At 39.3% G+C, this 20,834-nt stretch overlaps 4 protein-coding genes across 6 annotated transcripts; 2 read left to right on the forward strand and 2 right to left on the reverse strand.

Moving 5' to 3' along the window:
- Nucleotides 1-382: 382 nt before the first annotated feature.
- chp2 (calcineurin-like EF-hand protein 2) lies at nucleotides 383-3,157 on the forward strand. Its single transcript, XM_028961567.1, has 7 exons — nucleotides 383-510; nucleotides 985-1,057; nucleotides 1,199-1,279; nucleotides 1,452-1,582; nucleotides 2,017-2,078; nucleotides 2,262-2,384; nucleotides 2,622-3,157. Exons 1-7 carry the CDS (start codon nucleotides 444-446, stop codon nucleotides 2,673-2,675), a joined length of 591 nt encoding a protein of 196 aa, XP_028817400.1. The 5' UTR covers nucleotides 383-443; the 3' UTR covers nucleotides 2,676-3,157.
- A 277-nt stretch (nucleotides 3,158-3,434) lies between these two features.
- Nucleotides 3,435-5,272, reverse strand: cox7a1 (cytochrome c oxidase subunit 7A1). Its single transcript, XM_028961568.1, has 4 exons — nucleotides 5,165-5,272; nucleotides 4,075-4,161; nucleotides 3,703-3,787; nucleotides 3,435-3,570 (listed from the first exon to the last, which is right to left on the reverse strand). The coding sequence occupies exons 1-4, from the start codon at nucleotides 5,177-5,179 to the stop codon at nucleotides 3,509-3,511; spliced, it is 249 nt and encodes an 82-aa protein (XP_028817401.1). The 5' UTR covers nucleotides 5,180-5,272; the 3' UTR covers nucleotides 3,435-3,508.
- Nucleotides 4,689-10,458, forward strand: rnaset2l (ribonuclease T2, like). The gene is made up of 11 exons (XM_028961566.1): nucleotides 4,689-4,793; nucleotides 7,061-7,179; nucleotides 7,279-7,387; nucleotides 7,506-7,563; nucleotides 7,667-7,731; nucleotides 7,909-7,966; nucleotides 8,061-8,125; nucleotides 8,505-8,618; nucleotides 8,703-8,751; nucleotides 8,858-8,932; nucleotides 9,243-10,458. The coding sequence occupies exons 3-11, from the start codon at nucleotides 7,296-7,298 to the stop codon at nucleotides 9,420-9,422; spliced, it is 756 nt and encodes a 251-aa protein (XP_028817399.1). The 5' UTR covers nucleotides 4,689-4,793; nucleotides 7,061-7,179; nucleotides 7,279-7,295; the 3' UTR covers nucleotides 9,423-10,458.
- Nucleotides 9,733-19,877, reverse strand: supt5h (SPT5 homolog, DSIF elongation factor subunit). 3 transcript variants are annotated; one of them, XM_028961564.1, is made up of 31 exons: nucleotides 19,750-19,877; nucleotides 19,153-19,247; nucleotides 18,846-19,002; nucleotides 18,488-18,553; nucleotides 18,158-18,163; nucleotides 17,070-17,081; nucleotides 16,596-16,665; nucleotides 16,383-16,451; nucleotides 16,214-16,279; nucleotides 16,079-16,109; nucleotides 15,921-15,989; nucleotides 15,585-15,836; nucleotides 15,208-15,297; nucleotides 15,061-15,131; nucleotides 14,831-14,936; nucleotides 14,656-14,749; nucleotides 14,435-14,571; nucleotides 14,162-14,317; nucleotides 13,914-14,060; nucleotides 13,633-13,779; nucleotides 13,398-13,523; nucleotides 13,106-13,190; nucleotides 12,647-12,757; nucleotides 12,403-12,505; nucleotides 12,196-12,323; nucleotides 12,003-12,108; nucleotides 11,384-11,542; nucleotides 11,118-11,286; nucleotides 10,746-10,949; nucleotides 10,216-10,311; nucleotides 9,733-10,080 (listed from the first exon to the last, which is right to left on the reverse strand). In XM_028961564.1, exons 2-31 carry the CDS (start codon nucleotides 19,228-19,230, stop codon nucleotides 9,940-9,942), a joined length of 3,252 nt encoding a protein of 1,083 aa, XP_028817397.1. In that variant the 5' UTR covers nucleotides 19,231-19,247; nucleotides 19,750-19,877; the 3' UTR covers nucleotides 9,733-9,939. The 3 variants fall into 3 exon arrangements, with proteins under 3 accessions (XP_028817397.1, XP_028817398.1, XP_028817396.1); XM_028961565.1 differs by having other exon boundaries at nucleotides 19,153-19,233; nucleotides 19,750-19,808; XM_028961563.1 differs by lacking the exons at nucleotides 18,158-18,163; nucleotides 19,750-19,877 and having other exon boundaries at nucleotides 19,153-19,233.
- Nucleotides 19,878-20,834: the final 957 nt, after the last annotated feature.

The raw sequence follows: 20,834 nt of genomic DNA on the forward strand, positions 1-20,834 counted from the left end.
CGGCCATATGGTCTGAAAACACTGCACCACCGATTTCCAAATTACAAACTGATGAAACAGGATATCATGTATGCCCATTTACAGACTGAGTTCGATTAAACGAGTGCACTAAATCAACTGTTGCCTTGTTTTTGGAACTGCGTCGAGGTATTAAAATAGACTCTTACACTCTACATAGAGTTGCTTTTTTTGTTTCAGTTTTCTCTGTATCAATATCAGTACTGACAACCCTGTAGCGGAATTGATAAGCAGAAAAGTGCAGGGCTTCGATAGCGGCCTATAAAGAGAGATCACGTGGGAACCTCGTCCGCACCTTATTGGTCAGTCCGGTCCGGGCCGTCACGTGGTCTGCTGTCGCTTGGGGCTTTTAAATGACCGCCAGCGGGCGTGTGCTCTGTTTTTTTTTTCTTTCTCGCACTGCGATGCATTAAACGCGTGAAGCGATGGGTTCCAGAGGCTCGACTTTATCCAAAATCCCAAACGTGGATAAACTGATGCAAGAAACAGGTTGTAAGTGGAACATTCTTAAAAAAAAAAAAAAACTACGTAGGTGCAAGATGTTGAGTTTCTATCGTGTTGTTGTTGCTGTTGATGGTGACGGAAACGCATCAGGCACAGATCAGTAATGTCTGTCTGGTCGGTCTCTTAACACTTCTGAAATATAATATTTCTTTAGGATGGGGACTAAATTTAAAGCCCGAGAATGTTGTGGACATTTCTAGATTTTTAGTACGAGGCTCACATAATTCGCAAATGCCCACGCAATTGACTCTGCTCTCTTAATGACAGGAGCATTAAAGTAAAATATCAATTAGTTTTAGTTTAGTTTAGTTTTCACACTCCTGATTGAACATTAGGCACATACCAGTGACCAACAATAATTTATTTTACTGAGCTGTTTCTGTGTTTTTGCAGTGTTTTCATCAGAGAACAGATCTGCATATTTGTTTGGGAGTGTATATAATTTGTGTGTGTTCGTTTCAGTCTCACAGGCCCACATCATTCGACTTCATGACCGTTTCAGAGCTCTCGATAATGATGAGAAAGGCTATCTGTGGTGAGGCCCCCTTATTGGCAATTTGCTTTGAGTTTGAAGACTCTATAATGATAAAATGCAATAAACATGCACATACAAACAGTGGTTTACGATTTTCTTTGTCTAATTATTTGTATTTGTACTGATTCCCCCCAAATAAAGTCCTCAAGATTTTGAAGCCATTAAGGAGTTGGCCATGAATCCAATCGGTGACAGAATAATAGGAGCCTTCTTTGCCCAGGGGTAAAGAGACATTTTATCAAGTACTTACATTGAATGTCTTAAATTTTTGTTTTTTGTTTTTTAAATATTTGTTTTTTGGCTTAAATATATTTACTGTTATCCATTTCCCCTGTTCATCCTCTAGGCTATGTTCATATTTGTGGCTGTTCTGTTGATAAGAAATAAATTCTAGTCCTCAGCAGGAAACTGTGGACTTCAACTCCTTTGTAAAGGTCCTGGCCCATTTCCGTCCAACTGACAAGAATCGGCCCAAGGAATCCACCTCACCAGACCCTATAAATAGTCGGACAAACAAGCTGAAGTGTGAGTGTATTTCTGTGGTCACATGATATAATATTGCATTTTGTTTACTCTACATTGGGTGTATTATTAACCATAAATGCATTTCTAAGATACACTTTATTATTTTAACCATCACTTTGTCCATGCATTGTTGTTTTTTTGTTCAATGTTACTCCTGCACTCCCATGTGTCCCCCTTGTTTGCACTTTATGTAGTCCAGTTTGTAGTATGTCGCACACTTGCACTTTGTCAGTATGGAACTTTGTCTAATAATTCAAATGTTACATCTAGCACCGTGTGCTAGATGTAACAAATGTTACATGTGTAGCAACGTGTGCAGGCTGATTTATAGCACTTTCACGCCCAATAGCACAACACCCTAGCATGCCACTGTTATTTATTTATTTATTTATTGCTTACAGATGATGTTTCTCTCATGCTTCCCTTTTCACTAGTTGCTTTTCAGTTGTATGACCAGGATAAGGACGGCAAGATTTCCAGAGATGAGCTTTTACAGGTCAGACCTGGGTTGATAAGCTGAATATATTAAATATGAAAAACAAGGTCATGTGTAAACCTTTAGCCCCAACCAAGAACCATCTGTAGAAATAAATGTTGTGTAATGAAAATGGTTGCCGTCTACTAGTGTAAGATAAAATAATATTTGTTTTTAACATTGCAGTCAATCTGTGATTGACAGGTCCTGCGTGCCATGCTGGAAATGCAGGTGACTGAGGAGCAGTTAGAGAGCATCACTGACCGCACCATCCAGGAATCTGACACAGACCGGGACAATGCCATCTCCTTCGAGGAGTTCAGAAAGGTCCCTTATTTAGTTCTTGATTAACACATTATTTCTCCATTCATGTACCAACGAGGCTGAGACATGTGTGTGCCAATAACAGCCAGTTACTTTCATATGCCATTGTACAAATTACGGCAGAGGTCCTGAAGGATTTGTCACTTGTATGTATACAGACACTTTATATTATGTTTCTTTTTGCTGTGACGTACAGAATACTGGTAGATCTGTTTTTTTTTTTTTTTCTCTCTCTTTCAGTCACTGGACAAGGTGAATATTGAACACAAGATGAGCATCCGCTTTCTGCGCTAGAGCAGCAAGGAAACATGGAGACACTGAGCTTTCAACTCATGAAGGAAGCCACTTCATGGCAAGCGTTTGAGTTGTGGTCCGTCTTAACGCCTGCACTTTTGCTGACATGCCTGAGTTATGAGTTTACATTTATTGTAATATCTTTAATGCAAAAACCAACACTTATTTTTATACTTTTAATAGGATTTGTAGAATTGGAATTACACAAGGGCTAATGACCTTCACTAAACTGATAAGTTATCTATGAACATCTTTTATTTTAATTCATTTACATTTACAGCATTTCTCAGTCACCCTTATCCAGAGCGACTTACAACCAGTAGTTACAGGGACAGTCCCCCTGGGGACACTCCAGGTTAAGTGTCTTGCTCAGGGACGTGAGGTTTTGAACCTGGGTATTCTTCTTAGGCGAATGTGTTACCCACAATGTTTATATTTTGAAGCTGTCTAACAATGACTGAAAATAAAATAATTTACAAATATATAATTGTCCTGTTGGTTTTACTCAGCTGAAGTGTTTACATAATCGGCACTGTTGGACCATGGATGGGATAAAGTGGTGTGTGTCCTGAACAAAATAGTTGAGAACTTAAAGGTTCTGTGCCTCGTCAAACACTAGAGGGCGTAAAGACTCCCAACTTGCAGACATCGATTCCCTGTGATTCCTAATAGTTATGCAGGCAAAGTGTTATGATAGACCCGCCCTATGTTTGTGTTTTGAAGGAGGCTGGCTGATAACTATAAAGAATTGAAGTATAGTAAAACAGAGATACAGCTTTTATTCTGTACATTCTAGACATCACAGTAGTTATGAAGGACATGTTAGACCTTGCTTAGTCCTTCTTACTTTTAGGCATGCAGGCACTTAACAGCCAGTACAAGGAGAAACAAGTGCCTGGAAAGGAACCAGAACCGAAGTTTAAGTTAAGGAGGGCACAAAATGTATTTATTCAACGACTTGAATATTATGGATTTTTTTTTTTTAAATGTAAAAATTCAGTTGTTGAGTTGATATGCGCTCCATTACCTGCAATGGTGATTGTCATAGTTAGGCGGTAGAGCAACACATCAGTGGTCCCACCCTTAATGTGGACGGGAAGACCATTGTCCTCCTGGGAACCATGGCAACGAGAGTGTTCGTTACATTCAAATAACGTTTCTACACTTGTACGTGTTTCGTACTGAGCAGGAAGGTGATGCTGACTATCTCATACTGCTATGTAGAATTAAATTAGAAATGGACCTCTCCTACAATGTTTCATTCATGCGAAATCTGGATTTCAAACCTCAGAAAGAGGGTTTGATTTATAATTTATTGGGCTCCTGTGGCTGATGTTCACTTTATGAGTTACCTTCACAAAAATGCCATATATGTATGATCTACGTAATATTATCTTACCTGGAAAATCTTCTGATATTGAGGAACTTTGTTTTTCATCTGGTTTGAAGTTGTGCTGAAAGCCCGGCTTGCTAACCGGGGCAAGTTCTAAAAGGAAGAAGCATAATACTGTTTATTTCTGTTATACTGACATTTCCGCTAAACTACACCTTCCTTCTTTCAGTCGGAGCAGAAGTTGAGCTTTAGACTGTTCTCAATTCCTGTTTTGCACTTTGAAATTTATTGTGATATACACATAAGCATACTATTCTTTATCACTACATAAAAGTGGCCTAATAATATTACCCAACAAAATACATACATTGATAAATTATTATCCTTTTGTTATGCCTGTGCCTATGCTTGTCATTAGCACTGAAAGATTTTGATTGAATAGTGTATGGTGCATAAATTACTTTTATCGCCAGTGTCTATTCCTTTTTGTATGTTTCTCATTTGTGGTCAGTGTAGATCTGTCAGTTAGCGTTTTTACAGTTCCCAAGGTCAAATCTGGTTCTACAGCCTGCAAAAACCAACCATGGCCTTTTAACCAACAGGTGACATTTGCACTGGAGAGTCAGCCAATAGCTTATGTCTTTACTGTGGATGTTTCAAAGTCCCTCCCCTTGCTTTCTTGGCTCTCCACCAGCGTGTGTGTGTGTGAGTGAGTGTGGGTATGCATGTACACATGCTAAATGTGGAAACAGCAGGTCGTGGTAGAGAAACAGCCTGTCTGCAAAGTAAGTAGATCTCCTGAAGAGTAAAATCTGGTCAAATGTATGAGAAAACTGCCACTAGTAAATGTTTGACAAAACCCAGAGTGAAGCACCAATGTTTGGGACAGAGAGCAAGCAGACCAATACCAAATCCAAACAATACAGATGTAAAACAGCTGTTTGTAATACAGTAGCTTGTTGTGAGCTATTTCTGATTCTGTTCAGATCAACGATATTCCATAGCAAGCAAGTTCAGAAAAATATTTAGCAGAGGTCACTTCTTGTTGTTCACCTTGACTTCCATATTCCACAAAACATTTCCAATTCTATATCTTCTATGTGTATATCCTGAAAGAAACAGACTATTGTCTAAAAGAGTAAAGGAATTTTAGTACCATTAAGAGTCTCATGTCCAGCGCTGCCCTCCGCAAAAGATCCTGTTGCTTGTCTAGCCACGGTCCGTACAGGGGCACACACAAATATTGCCGTGCGTCTGAGTCGGTGCCAAGTATGGACCGCGGCAGAGAACAAATCCTGGATTCATGCCCCAATCCAAAGTCTGTTACTTACTTATAAAGATGGCATGCATGTATACACACTGAAATACTTTATAATCATGCTGCTAGGAATGCAGTCTTAATGTTCTGTGTTATATAACAGTTTAGTTCATTAAATGAGTTCATACTCATTATGTGAATGAATGTTACTAGTTTTGTACACTGGCAATGATATTTGAAATGTACTGCAGTTTTAAAAATATTAAGCATTTGAAATAATAATTATGTGCGTTAAAGAAATTACAGATAAAAGTTAGTGCCTTTTCACTGATGCACATTGCATTTTTTGTCCTCAAAAGTTCCTCAACTCTTCCACATTCCACATCTGTTCTTTTAGTTTACATACCGTGGTTTAGTGTGTGTTTAATCATCAGTTACTGTATATGCCAGTGGATGATGCTGATTCTAAAGTATTTAGAGAGCAGGACAGACAATGGCTTCGTAATACAAATATTACATAAATCCTTTTTGTTTTGTGAAAACATAAGTACAAAAAGTGGATTAATAATGAGCTTTATTGTCATAGTGACAGTACATAGTGAAATGAAACAACGTTTCTCTGGAACCTGGTGCCACGTAACATTGGAACAATTAAACACAGTTATACACTGTATAGTGCATGTGTGCGACACAGACAAACTGGGCTGCATAAAGTGCAAACAGGGCACACAGGCAGTGCAAGAGTAACATTTAACAAAAAACACGTAAACCAAAAGTGAAACCAATAATAAACGTCCAGATTAAAAATACTGCTGTGCAAAACGGACCAGTGCAATAATAGATAATCTAACTCAATATAACAGAGGAAGTGTTATACCAAAGCAGAAAGTCCCTGGCTGTTCAGGTGGCAGTGAGGGCCCAAATACTTCAGTCCCTTTTTTCCCGTATGGTAACAGGGTGAAGAGTGCATGTGCATGTTTCAGCCTCCCTGGACATTTGCCACTCGGCGCATTCACCTACTTCAGAACTGGTTTTGTGCATCTGACCAGTGGTCTGCATGCTTGAATTAGCATTCCAGTGATGCGGTTTGATTGGCTGAGATGGCGGTGGCCCCCCGCCCAGTATGCGCTGGCGACGTTTCTGTACACGAGGTCCAGCTATTTGTCCCCTCTCGTTGCATCGCAAAGTCCACACATTGATGGAATTTAGGGTGAACTGACTTGAAATCCATACGACTGAAAACTGTGATGATAACGAACAGTCTGTCATGGTCGCCAACAGCTCCGTACATCACGCAGAGCGCCTCCTTCGCATCAGCGCTGGGTGGAATGTGCACTCCAATCATGAAAACTGAGGTGAATAAAAAGTCACAAACCACCAGCGGTGAACAGCAGCCGGAGACTAGCAAAGTAGCCAGAGACCTGTCGGCACGAAATGCAGTCAGCCCGTCTGCATTTACATTTACAGCATTTACCAGACGCCCTTAACCAGAGCGACTTACAATCAGTAGTTACAGGCCCAGTCCCCCCTGGAGACACTTAGGGTTAAGTAGTGGTAGTAAGTGGGATTTTAACCTGGGTCTTCTGGTTCATAGTCGTAGCCCACTACCACCCTAGCTGAAAGGTGGCATCTGCTAAATAAATAATACTTTAAAACAATATATCCTACATGGTTTAAAGTTTCACTCAAGAGTTTCAAAACCGTATTGACTAGTGACAAGCGTTCAGTTTCACTTCAGGGTAAGGAACCTTTATTTGTGGAAAGGGGAACCGAATTTGTGGTTGAACTTTGCAGGTCAAAGTTTCAGCTGAATGAATCACGGAGCTGTAAAACTTTCAGCTGCATTCGTAATGAAAGTTTACAGAAAGCTTAACCATCCCAGTGCTTGAGACGCCCATCAACACCCTACATTTGTAAGTCACAATTTTTTCCCATTTGAATGTAAACAAAACCCATCTGAGATTTTTGTCTTTATAATAATTATTACGTGTTGTGTTCCTGTCTCCATTCAGTGCGTTCAGACAGAGGAATGCCTTCTTCTTCCCACCTTTCCACAATCCTTCTTATCACCTGGGGTTCGGCATGTGTTGAGTTGCACTGGCGTACGCCCGAGGAACGGCCGTAAAACAAAACTCTTTCTGGTCATTTTAGCTGCAGTCACTGGATGTTGATGCCTATTAGAAATATTATTTGTTTAGATATTTTAATTATAGTGATGTTCTCTGCTCTGTTTGTGCAGCGTGTGTGACTGGGATTACATGATATTTGCTGTGGTGTGGCCTGCAGGATTCTGTGTGGTGAGTACATGGTAAATTGAACAGTACTTTTACCTCACAACCCACAGGTGAATCTAACATTAAACATCAAACATTAATCCTGTTTTGCGAAATATTTCCGCAGGCTCGTAATAACTCAGACTGTAGAGTTCCACAACATGTCCAGTACTGGACAATCCATGGCCTGTGGTAAGTGACTAATTTATTCAACTTTGTGCTGAAGTGGGATGGTAGCTTCCCCGGCCTGAACCTTCTCCAGGATCTCCAGAATCTACAAAATTTTCCTGAAGGTCTTCTGCACTGTTGTTGTTGTTGTAGCAGGTCGGAAGAACTGATTTCATATCCAGTCTCTTTGCTTCTATTTAGGCCACAAGGTGTCATGTACTGTTGCAAATGCTGGCCAATATTTCACTCAGACCTCCAGGTACCATATGCGCATATGCTGCCTTGATTTGAACATGCCTGCAGCCTCTGCATCTGTCACAATATCTGTATTAAAACGAACTGGTTGTTTGCAGGGAATAGAAGATCAGCTCAACCAGTTTTGGCCAAACCTGAAGAAGCAATCTTCATTCAACTTCTGGTAACTACTTTCCCTCCTGATAATTGCATTCTTTTCAAGATAAAAATTGTACCTGTATCCCACATACTGATGTCACAGAGCAGGGCTTTACATTAGCCAAAAATGGCATCAATCACCTAATTCATTTATGTGTAAATGACAAGTTTCCTTGGCAAAAGGCTTTTGTATAAATGCAAGAAAGAGGTCTTTCTTGCATTAGTGGTCAGAATACTTCATTTCCTCTACCAGGCATGCGTCCGTGCACTTTTTTTCTCCCAACAATGTAGACAAGCAGAGTATTTACCTCTTTACTGACAATATCACATACCTCAATTCCATGTGTGCACCAGAGCAGTGAGGGCTGCAGCCTGACTAGATGTTATCTCTGTCTTTCTAACAGGAAAGAGGAGTGGATTAAACACGGGGTCTGTGCTGGCTGTGTGGAGGGCATGAACTCCCCCGTCCGTTTCTTTCAGGTCACGCTCAAGCTAAGGACGCAGCTTGACATTGACAGGTTCGAGTTTACCGCTCTCTCAGCAACTGACTCAGGCTCAGTTCAGAGGGGCAAAATTCACCTTATCTTTACACCTCACTGCAGAGCCATGGCAGATGCAGGGATAAAGCCATCCTGTAATCAGCCCTATCAGGTGAAGTTCAGATAGAACCATTTTGGAGAAGTTCAAAGTTAAATTACAAGCATGTTGATTTTGAAGAAGATGGAACATTTTGTATGTCATATTTCTTATTTTAAAGCACATTGAGCTTAGCGCTGCCCTGGTACCCATGGTTGGAGATGTTTTTTGGATACAGTGTGTGACTGATGACAAGGTAAAAGCAGTTAACACATGGATCCCTTTTACAGTATACTTTTATTCCAGCTTAAAGAATATTTTACATTTCTATAGTGGTAATATTAATACATTAAACATACAGTATGTGTATGTTTACTTACATGTTCTTTTCATCCAGCTTATTTCGTACTTGAACACGAAAATACACAGCAAATATGCCTGTGTAAAATTAATATTGCAGTGTTTATAATCCTTGCCAAAAACAGTGGTGCATTTAACCAGTGTCTCTAATGCATTGTTAAAATAAACAAATACATGATTCGCTCCCCATTATTCTGCTTCTGCAGGGTCGTGAGGTGTTGGTGCAGCTGAAGATCCCTGTCTTTCAAAATTTGACACTGGGCTGTTATAATGCATTATCATGTCACGACAACGAAAACCAATATCCTCTCCATCCGTGTCCCACCGACTCCACCATTTTTTATTTTCCCATCAACCACACAAACCCAGCTCAGCCCTGTGACTGAGAGAACTTGTCCTGGCTTATTTCCAGTGTAAAATAATTCTCTCTCATTTTAATGGCAAAGTCTTAGATTGTGAGACCCTTGTGTTTGTCTGTATGTGTGTGTTTGGGGGTTTGGGTTTTGAAGTTTTGTGTTTGCAGTTTGGTTAATCAGTTGTTACTAATTATTATTCTGCTGGTTTGGTGTGCATGTAACTGGATTTATTCTATGTGGTACATGTGTATTAATAATCTTTTTTTTTTTTTATATATATTTTCTCCCATCAATTAAGTTCAAAATGCTATCTCATCTGAAACAAAAATAACCAGAAAGGCACATAATTAACATTTTATTGACATGAAAAGCTGCACAAATGAATAATCTACGTGAGAGCTGAACAAGGGCAAAATGCACTAAAATCAGACTATTTAAAAAAAAACTATTTGTGCTCAAGTCTGACAAACATTAAATGAAAAATGCTGGCTTTTTTATAACACAGATTTCCTGTTTCTGATTAATCATCCATGTGTGTTTATTCAAACTAAACTTCCAGTCTTCCAAGAAAGCGAAGGTTGAGAATTTTGAGCTGTTCATCAAGCTCCATTCTAACGATGCCGTCTTCTCCATCAATGCTGAGCAGAACTCCCGTGGCCTCCCTATCCTCTCCTAGAATTACCTTTACCTGTCAAAAACATGGTGCAGTGGCCTTTTAATGCAGTGCAAAAAACACCATTCATACATCTACTGCTACTTGTGCAATCTTTGCCGAGTGCAGAATGGCACATGCTCTAACAGTTCTAGTTTGTATTGGGCTTACCTTGTTGTTTTTGGTGGGAGTAACGGGTTCCAGGTGTTCACTGGAGATACTCACCACCTTCTCAGTGTCCTGCAGGTAGACCGAGCACATGCCCCCCTGCACAAGAGAAAACAGAACAACTCTATTAAATCTTCAGACACCACGTTTGATTCTAAATTATGTTATTTGTACGCAGTTTGTGTTAAATATTTTTTATTCATGTTTTATTAAATTGAAGAAATTAAAACAAAACATTCCACAATACTGACATTCTGATGTACTTTAATGCAATTATTTGATAATGCAAAGTAAATTGCATTACATTTCAGTAATTTTTAAAAATAAAATATGTCTTGTTGCAAAAGCCAGAGGTATAACCGCACCTATTAATTTAACTAAAAGAACAATTAATAGACAGCCAAAACGGTATGCTTAATGCTGCGTGATACCTAGCAACATTAGGTACTTTGGTTTATTTCACAGTGAAACACTCCCAGTCATGTATTAATGCCTAATTAATGCAATAATTTCACAATCCATGTTTCACCTACCGTGACACTGCGAATCACACCGGTCTGGTTGACAACGCCTCCATCCAGGAAGGTGTCTTTCACTCGCACCAAGATGTCAGTGGTCACCCAGTCGCAGGAAGTTTGGTCAATGTTAGAACCTGGGGTGTGTGGGTTATAACCACCTGGAGAGGGAGCTCCAGGGGTCATAGGGCTATAACCAACCGGACTGGGGCTTGGACTTGCCTGATGGACAGTAAGAAAACATTCAATTTAGAATGGGGTCTAAACTACTGACACTTCCCATTTGAAAACATTCTTGTTATATCCTGTGTATAAAGGGCATTTTAAATAACATGCTTGACAGACAACAACCCATTAAAACACAAAGCAGACAAAATGGACTGGAATTACCTGGTATGCCATTGGTGAGGGTGTTGGATGGTAGCTGGCTGGTGAGTGTGTATTCTGGTAGCCCACAGGACTAGGTGCCACCTGATGATAACTCTGAGGGCTAGGAGAGGGCTGATAGGAACCTTGGGGTGAGGGAGCAGCATATGGGGAGTACTGATCGGTGTTGTACCTGTTGGATTAACCACACACATATTCACACACAAAATGAGATCCTAATAAAATAGATTGAAACTCTACCTAGTACAGTGCTGAGCACAGTAACTCACATTGCAGGCGTCCCTGGAGTCTGGGGGTTATACTGTGGGTTGACCTGTGGTGAGGGAACCTCTGGGTAGCCAGGGGTCTGAGGGTTTGGTGTACCCCCATACCCCTGAGGGGATGGTGAAGGCTCGTCATCATAGCCAAACTCATAGTCATCATCCGGACTGTTAGGAGACAGAAATGGAGAGCTGGTTACATAAGTTTTTTAGAACCCCAAAATAATAATAATAATCAAATTCATTTTCTGCAATGGAGAAAGAAAAAAAAAAAAAAAAAAAAAAAAAAAAAAGTGTCATTGTTGAAACATGTTGAAACAGTAAAGACAGATTTGCGGTGTGACCAGTCAAACAAGGTTTGCAGATATTCAAACTGTTGATATGCTTAGACATCCTTAGACACGCCAAAAATGCCACTAAGCAAACACACCATCAAAATGTTTGTTGCCAAGGTAACAAGACTTTATTTTTCACATTCATAGTTATAGTAGTACAACACACATTGAAATGCATTCTGAACCACTGTTTTGACTGTGAATAGTTAAACTACAAAATAATTTTTTAAATATTTGATTATCTACAACTATCTAGTGGTCTGAAGGCTGAGTGTTTTGTGCGCATGTCTCACCGGGATGGAGTATTGGGGTTGTTGGGGTCCCATGCGCCACTCTGTCCAGGGGTCCTGCTTCCATCATGCAGTGGAGTCTGGGAGCCATAGTGAGGGGTGCGGCTTCCTGTGATGTCCAGAAAGGAATGCCAGGAGATGAAGTCAAAAAGGTCTCAATCACAGATAGTTTCAGAGCGGTGAAGCGGGTTCTCACCATCATGCAGGGGGGTCTGGCTGCCATACATAGGAGTGCGGGAGCCAGTTCCATACATAGGAGTTTGGGAGCCATACATGGGGGTGCGGCCATGAGTCGAGGTCATGCCGCCGTGCCTCTTTGCACCACTGCAGGTAGACAGAAGACATTTTATGATGACATAGAAAAAGGAAAAAAAATTGGAACATAACAAGAAGGGGGACATACACTGTTGTGAGGCGCTGGCGATCCACAGAAATGGTCTGGCATGTAGAATGTAGCTCAACACGAGCTGTTGACTCTGTGGCATCTTTCACCACCCCAATGTAACCTATCAAGAAAAGAGAGAGAAAAAAAAAAAAAAAACCTTCAGAAATGAAGATTATGCCACTACAAACTAATCTGTGTTTTGCCAACAACGCATGTGTGAAAATCGCTAATATTTTGTAACACGACACATACAATGCTGTACCTTTGTAAGGTCCCTGGGAAATGCGAACAGTTTGACCAATAAGATCATTGTCTCTCCTTCCCCGACCTCGACCCATGCCTCCACCACCTCCCATCCCCCTTTGCTGCTGACCTGGAGCAGAAGATTTGAAAAGGTTAACGAAAGAAAAAAAAAAACAACTTACGTTCTGCCAACAAGTGACTGCAAATAATGAGATGAAATCTGACACAAAATACAAAAACTACAAAGGAATCCAAAGCTACAATTTAGCCTGCAACTTGTCTGACCTGTGTGTTGAGATAGTGAACTCCACTTTTCAAAAGACAGTAAATCAAAACTTAGCAAACAACGACAAGTACACAATTTCAAAATCTGATGTATACATTTATTTCAAATGAAATATTTTGATTGAGGTGAGAAAGCAAATATTAAGAATAATGTATTGTAAAAACACTACTCTCTATGTAAACAGACACTCACCTCCTCCGCCAGGGTGCATGGGACTGCTGATGCGTGGGCTCATGGGTGCAAAGCCACCCACGGTAAAATTGGTCACATCTCTGGGCTGTGGAATACAGATCAGGTCATGCAGTTTTATTCAAAACCTTCCACCAACAAAACAGCTTTGGACAGTTTAATTACAGACCACAAAACTTTAAAGTACATAAAGTTATACCATGAAAGAAACAATGTGGGGTGCTTCCAGTGGCTAATTCAACACAGCTATAAGAGGATGAAATGGAAGACTGCACTGCAAAAGGACCAGACTCACCTTAGAGCCTCCGGCGAGAACCAGGTGACGTGTCTTACACACAAACATGCCTCCATTCTCAACTAGCTTTTTGCAGTGAAGGAAAGCAAAGCCTCGGAAGAGATGCCGGATCTCTCCCTCACGTCCCTGTATACAGAGCAACATTCCAAGTCATTTCTGTTTCACTACCCCACACAATTTGTGAGCACAGGGCATTTATGAGCATGTTTAAAAATATATTCTTTCAACTGCATACCGAGTGAGGGCCATCAATCACTTTAACAATGTCTTTCACATGGATGTTGTTCTGCTCTGAATCCAGTGCTACAGCAAAGCGGTTGTCCTTTCTTCGATTTACTGCCTGGTGTCTCACAGTCAATACCTTGCCATGCATATTCAGCACCTATTGAATGGGAAGAATCGGTGTTAAGGCTATAAATGTACAGAAATGTGTGGCTTTTTACCAGCAGGTTGCTGAAAAACAGTGCCTTTGTATTTAATTATCATGTTGGTTTCCCTTTATATATGGAATTTTACCTGGAAGGTTTCACGCTCCAGCCTGACAATGACGCCCACAGTCTGGGGGTCCAGCTGCACAAGTTCTCCCCACTCATGTTGGCCCCCTGCATCCACCCCTGAGGCAGTCTCAGAACACAGTTGCAGGTCCCGTGGCAACACTTTTAACTGCAAAGTGTTAAGGAGCATGAGGTTCAGCAAGTCACACAGTCCACAGGATCTCAGTGGTGCACTAGTGACACAGACCAAGTTACATCTGAGCAATTTACCTCATGCATTGTAAGGTCTGAAAAGAGAATGACGAAGTTCTCCTCCACACGCACAATAAGGCCCGTGTCACCTTCATAGCGTCCAGCAATAACCTTCACGTGGTCTCCCATGCGGAAGTACTTCCTCAACTCATGTGCTGGAAACTCTAAAGGATCCTAACATACCAGAAAACCAACTTTGCAATCTTTTCATGCACAGAACAGAAAAAAAGTAATATTACTGTAATATGTTCACAAATAACCCAGAGCTACAAAGTTCTCTCAGTGCTGTACCTTGAGATCCTCATGTTTTGGCATGATTGTAATCTTGTTTCCATCCACGCTCAAAATTTTCCCCTGGAGGTTGATTAACTCTCCCTCGCACACTTCCACGTTGTCTCCAGCCTGGAGATTATGCTCTCGTTCTTTACCTGTTGATCAAACAAATTGCACAGGTTTAAATGAAGAACACGTATCTTTCACTGTATGGGCACACAATCAGGGGTGAAACCAACCTGTGGTTTCAGTGACCAGTTCCAGATCAATGCCCTCGGGCTGATCCTCAAATTTCTCCAGCTCGGACAATGTGGGCTTCACCCCCTCAGTAATCTACAAAGGTTTAGTAATAAGGGTTAGTGCTCTATGTTTGAGTCTGTGTGACTCAAACAAAGTTAAATGGTTAGTGCCTACCACAGCCGACATCGCAAAACTTTTAAACAGGAAGCCTTTACGGCTATAGCGATTCCCTTCAAATATCATGAAGTCTCCATCATGGCTGACCTCACCACCCAGAGATCTGCATTTCACATACAGTGTGATTAAAAAATAAATAAAAGAAAGAAGAAAAAATGGGAATGAGTGCAAAAAATAAAAAAGTGAATGAACCAATGTAATATTTCAACAGAACCAAAACAACACACCTAATCTTTTCCGCATCAAACAGCCTCTGGGCAGGTCTCTTAAACTTCTTCCTTTTTGCAAACCAGTCTTTCTGTAAAGCACACACAGGTACAGATTAATACTAGCATGTCATTGACATTCATTCAACCACTGACAATTTGACTTACCATGCTCATACGTGCTTTGATGCGGTCCAGGTCTATTCGGGGAATCATCTTGAGTGATATTGTGTTCTGGCTGGGTTCTACATAATCCACCTAAGAAAAGCAAAACTATTATTTTAAGCACAAGAAGTAAGTCTTAAAATATACAAAAGTAACCAAAAGTAGGGATTTATGTTCTTTTTAATTCTTTTGTATTTTCTGCAAATATATGACTTCTAATACATGTGCACCACATATAACACCGTAGCACTTTATTAGGTAATATTGACCTTATTCATTTGGGACTTCTTAATGTAGTTTATTTAAAAAAAAAACACACACATAACCTAAACAATGACATGGAGCGATTTCCTTTCAATAGCCCCATGTAGTCTAATTACCTGTGCAATGTCATCTTTGTATAGACCTCTCTTCAGTCGAACCCAAGACTTAGGCTTGAGATTTGTAACTTCCTTCACCACCTTCAGGACATCAGTCATTTCCTTTATGGGCACCATCTGCTGGTTCCAAAAGCCCATCCGCAGGTTCCCCACACCCTCTATAGCAGCCTTGACATGGGTCTGCTTATAGGCTTCCACATAGATGTACCCTTTGACATGCTCAGGGGCCACAACTGATTTGATTTGGAGGGGCTGAAGGAACACAGTAACAAACACAAGTATAAAAAAAAACACAGCTTCATATTGAAATAAGTGAGGGCCTTGACAGAGGTGTACCGTGTCTGTGAACTGGTATGCGATGAACTTCCTCATGAGTGCAATAGCTGTAGCTCGTTCTTCTCCAATCTAAAAATTTAGAGCAATAAAATAAATGCATGGCAAAGTGTAAACTATTATGCTCTGGAAGCTAATGGATTTCAGTATTTAACTCATACCTTACACTTCACAGTCCACAAATTTGGATCCCTATATAACAAAAGAAAGAAAAGACAAGAAATTAAACAAAACAAAAAACACTGCTTACCACAGTGTGATTCTATATAAATACTGATTTGACTATTAAAACATACTTTACACCAGGAAGCAACTGCTGCTGGGTAATGTCATCAGACAGGTCCTCTGATCCTCCATAAAAACTGTAAAAGAGACAGAATTATTTATCTTAGGCAAAAATACAATTTGTATTTAGAAACTTTGATAAAATTAATATTAGTCGTAGTAGTAAGACATTTCACTCACTGTTCTCCCCCAGAAGACTTGGCATATTTCCTCATGTAGTATTCCCCCAAGGCTTCTTCTCTGGAGTCCCTGAAACAGAAAAAAACTTGCATAACACAGAGAGACAACATTGGCCTTACGTGTCTGCTAATTTTACAGAAAGCTGATACAACACTAAATATACATTAAACAAACCCTTTCTCTTACATAGTGCTACCTGGGTGAATACTATACCTCCATAGATTCTGAAGTCTACGGGAGCCAGAGTGATCCTCATCCAGAACAACATGGTCCAAGTTGGACACTGCACAAAGGGAAAGTGATAAATTGTGATCAAAACGCTGTACAACAGGACTGTTGAGTCATTAACAACTGTAATGCTGCTCAGAATTTCTGAAACTTGTATGGGGTCATGAAAATATTACAACAATGCAAATAATAGGCATGAATTGAAAATAAATCATAATTAGAGCCAACAAAGTATGAATGTTTTTAACTGGCCATGAGAGCAGCAACAAACACTGAGAATAAAAAGGGATGGTTTTCATGACAAGAGTGGAAACTCTTGTTCCAACATGTTCACTTGGCTGAATATAACATATAAGCTTGAAAAAACAAACAGGATAATTCACTGATACAGGCTAAACTGAATTTTCACATGCACATAAATCCATCTTATGACTTTTCCAATAAGGAAACAGTTCTTACCTTCAGCCTCTTCTGCTCATGTCCGGAAGAGAGGTGAGGAAGCAGAATGAGCCAAATTATATTGCCAATGCATACAGCAAATGGAGGCATGGGAAACCGGTAGGACGAAATAAAGAAAAGTGGGGGAGTCTAACATTAACGATGAAAAGAAGGGCCAACACTGCACAACTTTAATAATGAACAACTTGCAACTAACATTAATGTCATGTAATTAATTGATGTGGAACATTAAGCATAAATGAAGTCTAACCATCAAAACAAACAACAAATATTGACTGACATGGAGCATTTTCAGGCAAATGTTCACATTTGGTCCACTTCCTGCACTTACCAGCAAGATGAGATTTTAGGATTTTTTCTGCACATGTGTCAAAAACAAGTCAGAACTCTTAAAACTGCCAGCACAGACCAAGGACTGACAAAAAAAATGGAAAAATCCCTCTACAACTCAACCCTGCTATTGTTCCTCTTTGTCTTTTCTTCTCAACAATATATATTAAATTATCAGTGAAATGGCTGTTGCCGTCCTAACAAATAACAGTGATATAGCTGGGGTATAGCTATATGAAAAATAAAAGTGACCGCACAGTTAAAAGTATAGCTGCAGGATTAAAAAAAATAAAAATACACCCGTCTTATTACTGATTTGATTTCCCAGTGATATCGACTTGGGAGGTTTGTGGCACTTTTTTTAAAACTTAAGATGGTAAAGTTTACTAGAACTGAAATCTATTTTTTGAAGAATCTGTCTTCTATGAGGCAAATCATACTAACTGCACATTCAAGCAGATTGATAGAAAAAAACATAATACATAATTTTATGTATTTTAAGTCTAATATTGGGGTAAGTTAAAAAAAAAGGTAGTAATGGTAAATCAGAATCAGAACAATCAGAAAAAGAGACCAATAATGTATTTGCCTTCTGTGCTCCCTCACATAAACACATAATAAGTTGTATCAGTAGTGAATGCAAATGCAAGATGTTGGGTTAAGTAGTATGCATATGAATACGAATTTTAACAAATGAGAACATATGATATTAATAAATTAATTAAAAGGAAAATGCAGAAAATCTGGAGTTGGTTTACCGTTAACTGAAGGAGGCATGCACAAGAAATAAAGAATTATGAGCACATTTACAACACCATATCACCATATCAAATATATATGTCTAATTACAACTTATAGTTTGTGTATATAGTGCTAAAATTGTGAAAATAAACCAGTTCTAACTGCCTTTGCTTCTTTAATTAAAAATAAAATATATGCGTGCACTACAATATATACTAGATTAGATCATTTCTGTTGCAAAATTACTTTGGATATAATAAATAAATAATAACAGTAATATTTATACCAAACAATATTTTAGACAGTAGTGTAAAAATCATAATCAAACATTGCAAAGGCCCACTCACCTTTCTCTAAAATATCCTCAGCCCCTTGCTCCCAGGTCTCCTCATCTTCATATTCATCATCAACATCTACAAGAAAGATGAAAAACTCAATGTTTTACATTGGCAAACAATATTCAGTTCAGTACTAATGTAAATAGGGTTGTAAATAGGGTGGTAGTAGCCTAGTGGGTAACACACTCGCCTATAAACCAGAAGACCCAGGTTCAAATCCCACTTACTACCACTGTGTCCCTGAGCAAGACACTTAACCCTAAGTTGCTCCAGGGAGACTGTCCCTGTAAATACTGATTGTAAGTAACTCTGGATAAGGGCATCTGATAATTGCCATAAATGTAAATGTAAATGTGAATAAATGTACCCGCTTCATCTAAGATGAACCCTCCGTGTCTTGGTTTTTTCCTGGGTCGATCATCATCTTCATCCTCCTCCTCGTCATATTCATCTTCATCTTCAAGATCCTCTCCTTCCTCTTCAGCCTTATCACTGCCAGCTCCACTCCCCTGCCCCTCTTCCTCCTGGTTTTAGTTTTTTACAAATATCCTCTTTATAGCTAAATGTTGGCAAATCAACAGCACGTTGAGTGATTCAAATACAAACGAGACAGAAGAAGGTTTTGAAAGGCATTCTTGCTTGATTAGGATAAACGTTTATTGTAACCCATATACCTCATTTTCTTCTTCTTCAGCCTCACTGCTGCCTTCACTTTGGTTGTCATTGAAATCACTGTCCTCGCTGTCTGACATCTTCTAAAGAACAGACACTGATTGTAAAGACCAAAACATCAGAGGGTTAAACAAGGAAATGTACAGAAGCAATACACTCTTCATTCACACGCACATGTCCTACAGGACTCATCACCAAGAACACGCGTCGTTCAGCATTGGCGCACAGAACGAACCGATTCACTAGCCAGCAAACACGGAATCAGTTTAAAGATTCGCCCAACATGGACAACGAGCGAGAGGTAGCTCACGAAAACCAACTCGATCCGGCCAGCTGCCTGGCTCAGTAATTTACAAATAACACATTCACGTTTTTCATTAGGTGAAATCGTGCAAGCTTAATTTCACTTGGGCAAATCTGACAGGTTAATCAAACACAGGACTGGATTAGCTCGCTAGCTGTTTGGTTGCAAATCAGCTAGCCTGCTAACTAAACAGAGCAAAATATTTATCCGACTCAAACATTCCATTGGTCAATTCAAATGCTTGCTAATGGCACATCTTGATATTTTCCATATTTTTGCGAACTACTATACGTACCTTCAAAGTATTTTTGTTCGGGAAAAGTGGCTATGAAATGCTGCGAATTGTCGCAAAACGAACAGGAAAATGAGCAATTTCTTCAGCCAGACATTTCCCGGCGTACATAGGTTAACGAACGACAACAGCGCCACCTTCCGTATTGGAGTGCATACAACTACTTAAAATTGATTTATGATCCGAACTATTTACGTTATTTACGTGGCCCTGAGATATAACACAATTTCACAACATTATAGCATACTTACAGCTTCTTAACTAGCCTACACTAATGAAAATTTTGTGTTTGTGTACATATGTTTTAGCTTTATTGTTGTAATATTTTAGTATTTTAAGTTTTTTCATAACACACTCTTGCCATGAACTATAAAAAAGTCTGAAAACTTAAATAATTGAAAATGTACCTAAATGTTACACCATGTTTTATCACCTTAAACTGAATATGTAATTACAATTACAATAGCATTGACAACGACTAAAAGTTAGTACAGTAGTTCAGAATGTAGATGAAACAAAATCAAACCAATGATTGTCTTTTATAATTACAAAACCCTACCATTCAGGACTTTTTTGTTTAAAACTGTAATACAAGTGCATAAGGACAATTCCAAATCATTACCATAAACAATTAATCTATGTAAGAATGTCTATGAAGACTCTCAGTCAAGAACTTTAAGTAAGAACATTAACATGTAAGAACATTACTCAAAAGTAGAAAAAAATAGTTTTTTTGTAACACAATTCAGAATAGCGTATATGAGGTGGATTAGAAGATCAACATTCAGAAAGGTCTGAAATATACTCAATTCTATATATGTATATACGTATGCATGCGTATGGTAAAATGTTGAGTTAAAATGTAAATGTTACATGTATGCTGATGAACAGAAGAGAACACTGATTTAAGAGGTAGTTTGTTTGTTCACCAGAAAAAATCCATCTGCCATTATACATTTACATTTAAGGCATTTACAACACTATATTATGTATATGACATTCAATGGTTGATGAAAGGGAAGTGATTGTCATTGTGAGACACTGCAGCACAGCACACGGTGACACAACGAACTATGTCTCTGCTTTTA

Source organism: Denticeps clupeoides, chromosome 19 (genome assembly GCF_900700375.1).
Source record: "Denticeps clupeoides chromosome 19, fDenClu1.1, whole genome shotgun sequence".
Classification (NCBI taxonomy): domain Eukaryota; kingdom Metazoa; phylum Chordata; class Actinopteri; order Clupeiformes; family Denticipitidae; genus Denticeps; species Denticeps clupeoides.